The following is a 13,179-nucleotide window of genomic DNA, read 5'->3' as shown; positions in this document are numbered from 1 at the left end:
TTTCTGTCTGGTCAAAGACACGATATGACATTTTTACAGAACACGGAAACACATGTGAAGAACGTTTTAGTGTCATAAAAGAAATTGAAATTTTGATAATTGACATTTTGTCACACACAACCGACCGTAATTTTTTGTGCGAGAACCAATGAAGCTAATGGTACTTGGTTTGTCGGCAATCCAAGTGCGCATGACTGAATTTTTTTCCTGTCTGCAGAAGCTGTCAGTCACTTGCAAACCACTGATTAGTGAGGCAGTGTGAGTGCCGGTGCATTTTCATTTCTGACAAAATGGCAGGATAAACTTGAACAACGCTCGTGCATTAATCGTGATGGAGCTGCCAATTGCGACGCAGAACCTCTTTGCAGTGCTCCTTGGTGATGGTTGTGTCGTGCGATGCGCACTCGAGATGACCACTCCAATGGAGTCAAAGAAGATGGTTAGCGTGACTTTTTGACATTGCATCTCTACGAAGCCGCCATCTCCCGAAATCATCAGGAAAAATGAAATGAACGGATCTAATGGTAATGCTCACCTCTCCTGCAAGTTCTCCGATCTTCATTCAATGATCCTGCATCACCAAAGATCACTTGGCCAATGACGATCTCACTTCTGGATGTTGAGGGCCTACCAGAACGTGCTTCACTCTCCACTGACGTGTGGCAAACTTTGAAGCGGTTATACCAGTCCTTTGTCGGTGTTGTTGTCCTTTGTCTCCGAAGTTCTGTTGAACATTGCGGGTTCCACTCGGGAATCTCTCACATAAAATTTAATACATTAGCGTTGTTCAGGCTTTCCCTACCATTTTACCAAAGAATGCAAATGCGACGGCGCTCAATTACACTTCCTCACTCATCGGCGGTCTGCCAGCGACTGACAGCTTCTGCAGGCAGGAAAAATTTCAAGCATGCGCACTAGAATTGTTCGAATGTGTGCGCCAAAGCTCGCCTCCCTAGCTTCATTGGCTCACGCACGAAAATATTATGGTAACATTTTTTTTTGCACAAACCTCGTAAACTTAAAATCATCATTCTGAAAAAAAAATTGAATTTGTATTTTTTGTTTTTGTTTGTATTTTTAAACTATGGAACGATAAATTTTTATGTGTGTTTTTGTCGCCTTGAAAGATAAATTAAGCATAATGTGGACAATAAATCTCCCCATTTTTCCAAGTGATACCGCGATTCGAAGTACAATTCAGAACGGTATATTCAGCATCTTGATGTATTGGGATCCGAGTAGCCGTGTCGCCGGAACACGACCGCATAGTGAAATATTACACGTAAAGTGATTTATTCCTGTGAAATAACAACACGTTTGCTCTTTCCCTTTTTCTCTCGAGGCATATTAATGATACTCCTCCGTGTCTGGGTATAAGATAAATGCAAATAAAAAACACTTAGTATGCTCTTATGTGGGAGGAATCTCTAGATTTTTTACTTCTTCCCTCAGTTTTTTCTATCGATTCTAAATCTCGCGTCTGGGATTTTGGTCCACGGAAGACATAATTTAGATGCGCTGTGTTTACAGTATCTAATGAAGGATAGAAAATGGTTTCTTTTTCACGATTCTTTAAGAACAAAGAAAAATAGAAGTTTCCAAAACCAAGAAGTTCGTTAACAACTAACTTCAAGCACGAGATAAAACTTACGAAAGCGTTCATTAGTTCCGCTGAGGAAAATGTTTACCCTCCAGATATCACTTCGCGACATTGTTAAGACGGATAACCAAAGAAACATTCTGTCAAAAAATTTTCCCATACATTATTTTTTTACTGGGCAAAAGACCGAAACTTATATTTAACTTTTGAGAAAAATAAGCTTCTGCTTGATCCAGGCAATCCTTCAATGAAAACCCATCAATCTCGACCTCCATAACAAGAAAAAAATTGGATGATGTAGAGAATTCATTGTATAAGTTCAATCAAAGATCAATCATTCTCATGAAATATACAGCTATTTATTCCCAGAAATAGTTTCTCCTTAGCTTCCGGAATACATTTATTGGCCAAGAAGTTTTTGGGATAAAGTTCCGGCTTATTACCGTACGTGGAAATGGTGGCCGTACTGAGATGGATTGAGTACTTCCCAAATTAGATTTCCTGTCCAACTACTTAACATTGGTTTACGTCACGGCCAGGGGAGACGTAAACGTTTCCCAATTACTTTTGTTATCGTGGTTCTGTTAGAAAAATAATTATTGGTTCGTAGGGTCTCGTTCAATCCATCATTTTTATTTTCCTCCGTTCTCCTCCATCTTGTGTGCCCGATGGCCAATACGTTTTTACTTTTGTTCTCCGTCTCTCTCTTTGTACAAGCGTCGATGTCTACGAGAAAGTCTGTGTTGTTCTGAGGTAAAAGTTCCAGTTTCCGTGCATTGATGGGGAGACTTTCTCTCGTTAAAAGTTTCTAGTATTCGATACCGATTCTATTTAAAGATGCAGCTTTTCATCAGGACTATACAGGGTGTCCTGTAAGTCCTAACTCAGTCTTTATCTCATCAACCGTTCCTTGTAAAGGTGGAGATCCAATTTAAAAAATTCGCAAAATATGTTCAGCAATGTGTCAGCTTTCGGTGCAAAAATACAGTGTCATACAAATAAAACAACTAAATTTTTATACGGTTCCATCCTCTAACTTCCAATCAGTAGATTGTTGCTCCGTCTCTTCTGAGCCTTATAAAAAATTCCACATTTCTAAATGCAATATTCGCAAAGATGTTTGAATTCAAAATCGGAAGGCTTTCTTTCGATTTTAAGCATGTGCAAATCAAGTGGAATACGAAAAAGTTTTCCATTGAGAAGTCGTTTCTACAAAATGTCTGGGCTTGTCATAAGAGGCTTTTATAGAGGCGAAATATTTCGTTATTGCTACTCAAGGGTTAAAAGACATATTCACGTCAGAAGTGTCAGAGCAGTGACGTCACACAGTAGCAGCGAGACCATGCCCACTTTGCCAAGGTGGCAAGCGCCACTTCAGAGGGATGAAACACTAAGATCAGAAAACAAGCCTGTTGACTTTTGTTTGTCCCATTCGACATATATTCAATTCATTTTTGTGTAGTGTGTGTACACGTCGTCGAAGAATGATTTTTCCCACATAAGACCCCAAAACAACTTTCATCAAAACAAAATTTATCATTGAATATTTTTCCTTGGAATTATTATTTGAATTTTACAAAAATTGTTTTGTTCGAGTCAATTAGTTTTTTAATGAAATATCGATCTCACGAGTGAAGTTTTTCCAAACACCAGAGACTAAAAAAAATATTCTTTTTAAATTTTACTTCTGGTTTAATTCTTTATTACTCGATGGAAAAGTTTTGAAAATTCATTAAAGTTAGAGGAAAAGACATATTTTTAGGGGTTATTTCATTTCCGATAATCTAGGAAGATAATTATGTTTGGTGCCAAAGTTTTCTAAATTTTTCGCATAAAAACATTAAGCGTGAGAGCTTTAATCATAAATTATTCATATAATCGCAATGATGATTAAAAAATACAACCTACAACACTTCATTTGAGTTGTAAAATATCATAACGAGGTACATGCAGACAATCTAATATGTGCTGAAATGTTATCGTTGATGTTTGTTGTTCTAAAAACAAAACTCCGCAAATATTTTCTGCCTTCTATCACATAATCAGGGCCGGGACTAGAAATTCTGCCGCTATTGAGATACGACTATCTGAAAAGTTTTCTTTCTTAACCTCTATTACCTTGATACATTGGCTCCCAAAGTGTTGGTCACGAACTCCTTTGGGTTGAGGGAGGTAACGTTGATGATTTCAGATGTCGCGAGAGAATTTCCTAAATAAAAACGTTGTGATGAGAGTAAATATATGAAATCGATATGCATCGTATAACGCATTAAAATTTCATATAAAATTTACTAAAAATAATTTGAAGAAAAATCTTATTCAATCAAGTAGCACAAATGTGTTTTGTGCACTTCTATGAGAAAACATGAAAATTAATAAATTCATATTTATTCCGAATCCAAAGTGAACTTATTTCATATTATTTATTCCGAATTTATTTATTGGAAATCCAAAAATCACTTTCTTCATTTCATAGTTTCAAATCGTGATTCTTCGCGTTTTGTGTCGCTTACATGTTGTTATGCTGCGTAGCATAAAGATAAATTTCCCCTGTTTTTGAATTTATACGTTGCTGCAAAACTTTCTATCGAAGTGATATCCTTCAGTTCATACGTTTGTGACAAGAGGCGTACGCAGGAGAGAACGGGGGGGGGGGGGGGGGGGACTGGACGTGACATCCCCAAGATTTCAAAAATTTGAAATATTTTTGTAAAAGATTAAAATAGCGAAACAAAATACCTTGTATGTAATGTAAAAAAAAAGAAACATCTCTTAGTTTAAAATGTTTTTCACACACAAGGTTAGTAGCTCACAATATATCTAGGAGAGAGGCCTTGTGCTCCCCGAACCCAATGCCCCCCCCCCCCCCACCTAAAGTTTGATCTTACCTACGCTAATACTCGTGAGCAAGGTATTGTAATGTGGTAGGTCTTCTAAACTTGATAAACACCTGGTGCAACTTGGTAAACGCAAATTCTACCATCAGTCACTGCACCACTTGATCATTATCTGGCGTACCATAACCTTGATGATCCTTACACTAATAAAAAACAAACTTTGTCATGCTACAAACCATATCCAATCCGAAGGCGCATATGCACCATCGAATGGTTCATAGAACATATCGCAGCGAATCCATCAGGACAATGATATTTGTTTTTGGCTAAATGGCTGTTGTGCACTCTGTAAAAACACCCTCTACCACACATTTTGAGATTGCAGCTCATGCACGTTGCTATGACTTGCGTAAGCCCAGAACGCATACGTTATTGTTAAATATTACATTATTTTGTATTATTAATATTATTGCGAGTTTTACTCATCTTATTTTACCGTATGAAAATAACAACTGTTAAAATTTCGAGGCAAACGTGATCATTTAATTAATATATTATTGTTTATAAAATATTAACTGTGATATCATATCATATTGTTTCTCATACACTACATCAATTAAAATCCAGTTGCTAATTTCAATCAAAGAATAGTAATAGTTTTATTTGATAGATGGCGGAAGGAGTACTAGTTTGTTGATTCTCTCTCATGTAATATGATACCTTTCTGTATGTATATAATTATTATTTTCAATATTTTCTAGAAGGCATATTTTTTTTGATGAAATTTTATTTTTACACGTTTATTGGTTATGAACGGAAGACACTTTTTTTTTTCATTTTGTAGTTTACAAAATATGGGCGTTTAGAGTCTGAGAATGCTCCGTGTACACAGGGTTTTTCTATCTGCGCAGAAAATTTTTTTTCCTATATTTATAGGGCAGCGTGTTATTTTGGCACAGATATCGAAATTCTGTGAGCAAAAAAAAAAAAACAGGTCTGTGTAGGTGTAATAAAAGGCAAAGTGTCCCTGTCTGAAAATAAATAAATAAATAAATAAAGGGCACATTTCATGTAAGAATATATTGTTTTTCTTTTTTCTGCGAGCATCTCAGTGCTCATCATGCCCAACTCCATCCTGGAACCAGCCCCCCCCCAAGACTGAAATTGTTGGTGGGGCTTCCTCTATAGTGAATTTATGGTGAAAAATAAAAACCAATGAGGTTTGTTCCGGTCCCCATTCTAGCGCCCTGCAACCCTTATCCTTGTAGAGGTCATAGTTGACCTCTTAAACCATTGGAGTTAGATGCTTGATTTCGTACTAGGGAGGTATTCACCGATAACTCAGATAAAAACCCTATGATTCAATGATCAGCATCGTGATTATTTCAGTTAAAGCATATGCCAGAGTTCTGATGATGGAGTTGTAATCAAAGCTCTTGACGCGAGTTCAGCTGGGTGCGCCATTGAGACCCATGGTCCCATATCGCGCAGGAGGGCTCGTAGGCTGACATATTTGATGGGCCCCCAGGTCAGACTCTTTACGGGCTCGTCTAATACCCGTATGAATTTTTAGTGTGAAAAATAAAATAGAATCGTATCTGATGAGAGCATCATCTCTGTGCCCCGGGTAGAAGCCCTGCCAGACCTACTCCCTTTGTGGGGAGCCATGCAGGGACCTCAGTTAAACAGTATCTTCCACGATAAGATCTGGCACAATGATTTATGACAATAAATATGTAAATTAAGTAGTCTGTGAGGCCAGCTGACCCCACTGGTTCGTTGGTTTCGTAGTAATTGAATCAAAAAAAGCCACGCGAGTGAGACGAAGTTTCAGAACAAAGATAATGTATTATATTCCTTAAGACATGGTACAATTATAACGCTATATGCAAATTGAGACGATTAATAAAATGATTGAGTTTCCTCGGACTGTCCAAGTCCATGACCTTCTCCTTCGGTCCCGAAAGTCGCTCTCCTCCGTCTGACTTTCTTTTTCTCCTCCCCCCAATCAAGCGTCTCCTTTCTTCACCCCCCTTAGGTCTTTTCTTTCCTCCGTTTCCGTTTTTCTTCTCCCTCGTTCTGGTGAGAGATCGTCGGAATGGAGGGGTCGTAACGTCACACCTCCCCACCTAGATGAATGTTCATCTTCAGTGGACATTCACAATCCACCACATCTAAAGTTCTGAGCATGACATCACAGCTTCACAATACAGTTCGAATTCCTCCTTCTTCTCTTCGTCTTTCCTTTTTTTTTTCGCTACAGCTTTGCTTCGGAGAAAGCACCTTTGGCAATCCCCCCCGTGAAGCATCTCTACGCCTCAGCATTCCCCGAGAGCCATTGTTTATCTATCCTTTCAAGTCTGGATAGAGCGTCAACATGCGGTATGCGACTTCCCGCTCTATGTTCAATTACTATATTATAATTTTGTAAAGCTAAAACCCATCTCTGTAACTTAGAGTTTTGAGGAGAACAATTGGACAAGAAAGACAACGGATCGTGATCCGATATTACCGTTATCCTCTCGCCGAAAATCCATTCTTCGAATTTTTTAAGTCCATATATTATAGCGTACGCTTCCCTATGAATTGCAGGCCATTTGCTTTGAGTGTGCGTTAATTTTTTACTAGCAAATGCTACTGGTCTCTCAATATTGCTATCATCCATCTGGCTCAAACACACACCAACGCTGTGTTGACTTGCGTCGCAGGTTAAATAATAACCTCTCCCAATAACTGGAGCCATTAATATAGGAGAATTACACAATTTCTCCTTGAGCATCTGAAATGCACTTTCCTCCTTGTTTCCCCAAGTAACTTTTTCCGGTTGTTTTTTCTGAGTTAATTCAGTTAGAGGACGCGCTATTTCGGCATAATTAGACACAAATTCTCTGTAATAACCAAACAACCCTAACATGCTTTTAACTTGGGATTTAGTTTTCGGACGATCTAGTTCCTTAATTGCACTTAACTTTTCTGGATCAGGAGCTTGAGTTTGTGATCCTACAATATGCCCTAAAAATGTAACTTTACGTTTCCCAAATTTACATTTTCCTGCATTACCCGTCCAGCCGTTACCTTCAAGTTCAGTCAGCACTGCTCTTAAATGCACAAGGTGCGATTCCCATGTCTGACTATACACTGCAATATCATCTAGATAAGCGTCAGCGTACTTTTTATGTTTCGCTAGGATGACGTTCATTGTTCTCTGAAAACTAGCACCTGCACCTGACAATCCGAACGGCATAACCTTCCACTGAAATTGGCCACTATGCGACGAAAAAGAAGTATATTTACGACTGTTTACGTGCATGGGTAACTGCCAGTACCCTCTCTGACAATCGATTGTTGAAATAAAATTTGCCCTTCCAACCTTTGCTAACAAGTTTGGGATGTGTTGCATTGGATATTCACTTGGTAGTGTATGGGCATTGATCATTCTATAATCGCAACACAACCTCATTCCACCATCCTTCTTAACTACGCATACAATAGGATGGCTGAATTCTGCATCGCACGGTTCGATCAAATCCAGTTGCAATAATTCTTCTATTTGTCCCTCTACCTTATCTTGCATTGGAATTGGAACCTTATAGCGATGTAACGTTTTAAGTTGACTACCTGGTTTTAGTTTAATTTCATGTTGTCCTATTTTGCTTTTCCCAATTTTTCCTGAAAAGAAATCCGGAAATTCTCCCAGTAGTTTCTTTAATTGTTCTTCCTGGGTTTTTGATAAATTATCATTTTCTAAGACCCCCTTCCCATACTCGTCAGCTGATATTTGCTCCCTTGGGGCTTCTTTAATTTCTCCAAAATCAGTATCCTCCTGAAAAATTACTCCAACCACCTCACACGTTACCTTGAATTCTCTCAGTTTATTGGCATGAAAAGTTCTCTGACCCCCATTTGGCATTTCAACAATATAACTGTTCTGTTTGACTCTTCCCAAAATTGTTACAGGACCTTGCCATCTGGCGAAAAGTTTATTGGTAGAATCCGGAGCCAAAACTATTACTTGGTCCCCTTCCTTGAATTGTTTGAGTCTAGTCCCTCTGTTATGGTAATTAACATATTTTTGTTGATTTACCTCAGCATTAATATGTGCATTTTCGGCTATTTCCTTCCAATCTCGATTTAAGTTCTATTAAATATTCACTTGCACTTTTAGTAGTTCCCGTTGGTAAAGGTAATGCATTGGTCATAACATTTTTCAACAAATTTAACACTCCTCTGGGTTTTCGCCCAAACATCATTTCGAACGGTGCGTATCCAATAGTGCTATTGGGTACCTCATTATAAGCCCAGACACAAAATGGAATACATTTATCCCAATCCCTTGGGTTCTTCCTCAATTCAAAATGTATCATATTTTTCAGAGTCTGGTTATATCTCTCAACCAATCCTGAACTCTGAGGATAACCTGGAGTACTAAATCTGGGAGATATACCTAATACCTCTTCGAATTTAACTGTGAGTGCACCAGTGAAATTTGTTCCTTGGTCGGAGGCAATAACATCAGGGATACCATATTTCTGAAAAATAGTCAAAAGTGCGTCACAAGTAGCCTTTGCAGACAAAGATCGTAAACACACTGCTTCTGCGTATCGTGAATGTTGATCAATAATCGTAAGAACATATTTATGCCCCCTTGACGATGGAGGAGAAATTTCACCTATACAATCAACATTAATTACCGACCAAACCTTTTCGGGTCTTTCCACCTTTGTTATGGGTATACGGTCGTATCTAGTTATTTTTCTTCTCAATTGACACTCCTGACAGCGATCACAATACTCTCTCACTTCTGCCTTCATCCCAGGCCAAAAAAAAGAAAGTTTTATTCTTTCCAACGTTTTTCGGAAACCATAATGACCAGCAAAAACAGCTTTATGTGCTATTTCTAAAACCCTTTTTCTTCGATTCGTCGGCAAAACCATTTGACAGATTACAGTATCCTGTACGTATTCACGATGGTAAAGATAACCATCCATGATCACAAAACTCTCTTTCCCTCTGTCAGCCATCTGGAATGGTCCCTTCAAACTATCGTCTTCCCGTTGTTCTTCTTTCAAGCGTTCTCCCTCCGATTTCGCGGAATTCGCCTGCTCATTTATGTCTCCTAAACCCTCTTGTCTCTGTCCCCTGTCACAATCGGATCCCCTCATTGACATCTCTTCTTCCTGTTGTTTTTCAGTGGGTGGTAAAACGACTTCCTCTAAATTGGTCACCGCCACCTCTTTCTTTCTTTGCGAACGCGTTGTTACTTGACCAACGTGCACGTTCCCCTCGGACGACGGAAAAATTTCTTTGTGTCGTATAGCTAATGCATTGAAATCCCCCAGAGAAAGAAGACCCTCTCTACTTAGCTTTGGGGCAATAGCACAGGTGGTCTCTATCCCATTGTCTCCGGAATGTAGCCCTCTCTCAGCTATTCTCAACTTTAGAACTTTCAAAGGTACTCGTATACTGTCCCCGAAGGCACCGTATAAGCGGACAAAACCCTTCACTGGTTCCTTTTCTTCCCCCATCAGTCCTTGACGAATACAAGTGATGTCGGCACCCGAGTCCAACCTGAATTCTGCCTCCCCTTCGGCACTAGCCACAACGACATTCTTCAGCGTCAAAGGAATATCTTCCGCCTTGAGCGGCAGCTCCATTGTTCTCAAGTCAACACTGACCCTTGCAACCAAGTCATCTCTAGAATGCCCTTCTTCCTCTGCCGTACCCCCCTTTGCACCTGTTTTTCTCTTAGAACAAAATCTTGCAATATGTGCTGTGGAATTACAAATATAGCATTTTTTTAATAGATTTTTGAGGGTGGATGTAGATTTGAAATTTTTGTTACTGGAAAATGGTTGTTTAGGAATCGTGTTGTGAATGTTTGTGTACGAAATCGAATTAGTGAAAATATCGGCCTTTTGCGCTATTTCATGGGCTGTTAGTGTATCCTGCCCCTCCTGTTGTAATATGTGTGACCTAACCTCTGGTTGTAGACAATCCTTCAACTTGTCAGCAGTTAACAACTGTGTAAGGTCTTCCAATGTTTCGACATGCCTACTCTGTATATAATAACGCAAATATCGTTCTATTTTCGTGGCAAACTGGAAAAAAGATTCATGATTTAGTTTCCTTAAGGAATTAAATTCCTGTCTTAGGTTTTCTGGAGAAACTCTTAGTTCTTCGAAAATCGTATTTTTAACTAAGTTAAAATTCATTATCTCCTCACTATCCAATTTTCTGTAAACATGATTCGCTAATCCTGCTTCCAATAAACAGAGTAACACTTTGCTCTTTAACTCTTCCGGCACAGAAAATGTCAAAAAATTTCTTTCCAAGGTTTCAAAAAATCCTATCACCTCAATCGGACTTTTGGGACACCTTCCCGATGATTCCTTAATTAGTCTGACAAATTGGCCCATCATATCAACTTTTCTCTCTACGTTGTTAGTGCTTGAGCCAGATGGATTTTCCATGGACGATTCTTTACCCAATCGCTCCATCCTGATCTTTTCCAGCTCTACTTCCATCTCCCGACCCACATTTTGCTCTCTTTGTAACCGAATTTTTAGCTCCAGTATTCGGGCTTCCGAATCACGTTCCCTTGTTCTATCCCGTTCCATTGTCTCCTCAATAGACCCATTGGTTCTGTCTCCCACATTTCCATCGAATTCTTGCGTATCTTCGTCGACTCTACTTGACTTACGACGCCTACCTCTCTTACCCGACATTATGCAAGTTTCCCAGAATTATAGAACCAAAACAACAGAACAAAATAAAATGATAACTCCCAAAACTAAACTTAAAAATTAAACGTTACAGATAAAGGCTCTCGGCAAACACTAACACGAGTAAACGCTCACGAAAGGAGAAAAACCATGCGGTACTCACCCAGTTCCATCGTTGTCATAGCCATCACGCCGTAATACTTCCACCACGTCATTATCACTTATGACCACAGCATGTCCAATACCATGTGCGCTGAATGTTCACTACCATGTGCGCTGAATGTTCACTACCATGTGCGCTGAATGTTCACTACCATGTGCGCTGAATGTTCACTACCATGTGCGCTGAATGTTCACTACCATGTGCGCTGAATGTTCACTACCATGTGCGCTGAATGTTCGGGATGCTCTCAATTGCACAGTTCGGCACTACACCACTGGAAAGTATAGCATATCACCAACTTCACTCCGTCACATTTTTATCCTGTCGACACGCGCCATTTTGTTGTGAGGCCAGCTGACCCCACTGGTTCGTTGGTTTCGTAGTAATTGAATCAAAAAAAGCCACGCGAGTGAGACGAAGTTTCAGAACAAAGATAATGTATTATATTCCTTAAGACATGGTACAATTATAACGCTATATGCAAATTGAGACGATTAATAAAATGATTGAGTTTCCTCGGACTGTCCAAGTCCATGACCTTCTCCTTCGGTCCCGAAAGTCGCTCTCCTCCGTCTGACTTTCTTTTTCTCCTCCCCCCAATCAAGCGTCTCCTTTCTTCACCCCCCTTGGGTCTTTTCTTTCCTCCGTTTCCGTTTTTCTTCTCCCTCGTTCTGGTGAGAGATCGTCGGAATGGAGGGGTCGTAACGTCACATAGTCCCTATATCCACGTTCATTTTACCCTGGCGCCATGATGGTGGGACGGCGCGGCGGTCAGAACACCTATTTTTTCGGTAAATATTCCAAAATTTGTTTGAGTTTAGCAGACTAGCTTCAGCTTCATTATCATCAAAGGTTCCGCTGAACAGCTTTAGAACTATCAAGGGTTCAACGAGAAATTTTACTTTTAAACCCCTGTTATAAAGAATAGATATAGGTAAACCGAAATGGGGAGTCGGAACATTCCGGGTTAAAACAGCACCACCCTAGAGATTCTTCTAGTATAATGTGGACTGAAAAAAAGACATTTGTCGAAGGTGAACAAGGAATCCAAACTTATGCTGGGGGTATTCGACTAAAGAAAGGAAATTCAATCGGATAAATGTTGATAAAAAGCGAAAAGAGATCCTTTTTACAAAAAAAATAAGGAACCTTGGGTTGCTGTATTCTTGAAATATATGACATCCATATTTGTTATGGGCATCTTTTTCTCAGCCACATCGTTGGGCATTTTGCCTATTGTGGCTTTGTATTTGTATTTGTATAATTTCTTTTAGAAATCATTTTTTCAAGAGATAGGTGGCACTTTTTGGAAGTGCAAGGAAGGAGGTGTGTGTTGAGATGAATTTAGCATTGAATAGCATTTAAAAAAAACCCTGAAAAGTATTGCATTTCCCTGCGCTCATTTATCATCTCGTGCTTTCCCTTCAACATTATTTCGATGTGTAAAAATTTGCGAGAGTGAACACACAGCCATAATAAATCTGTCATAAAATATGCCACCCCTATAATCATGCCGACCTAGGCGGCTGCCTCGTCACCTCATGCCTGGCGCCGGCCCTGCGCATAATAATATAGTATAATTATGACCCGTAGATATTAATTTTTATTTTATTTTTCTAAAGGAATGGATCTTCGAGACAGTGAAGAAGATGCTCTAAAGTTGGCAGCTCGATCACTTCTCGTCATCCTTCCGAGTCCGCCTCATGACGTAGGTTACTCGGATTTCGAACACAAGGTCCGTGAATACAACATGAAAGAACCATTCAATTTTCAACATTCGTTGCGATACGAAAAGGTAATGTTCAAAAGCAACTGCTTGATTAATTATGAATATATACAAAAGAAAAAAAGAATTGA

At 39.3% G+C, this 13,179-nt stretch overlaps 1 protein-coding gene across 1 annotated transcript in view; it reads left to right on the top strand.

Moving 5' to 3' along the window:
- LOC149077630 (receptor-type guanylate cyclase Gyc76C-like) overlaps positions 1–13,179 on the top strand; it is a 245,037-nt gene that overhangs the window by 144,687 nt on the left and 87,171 nt on the right. Inside the window, exon 5 of the mRNA XM_089245179.1 lies at positions 12,945–13,117. Within this exon, the coding sequence (XP_089101305.1) occupies positions 12,945–13,117 (173 nt within the window). The remainder of the gene's footprint in view (positions 1–12,944; positions 13,118–13,179) is intronic.

This window comes from Pholcus phalangioides, unplaced genomic scaffold (genome assembly GCF_987345545.1).
Source record: "Pholcus phalangioides strain wild (caught in Gottingen) unplaced genomic scaffold, Ppha-v1.0 ptg000015l_1, whole genome shotgun sequence".
Lineage (NCBI taxonomy): Eukaryota > Metazoa > Arthropoda > Arachnida > Araneae > Pholcidae > Pholcus > Pholcus phalangioides.
Note: the sequence above shows the minus strand (reverse complement) of the source record. Positions and strands in the feature narration are given on the sequence as shown.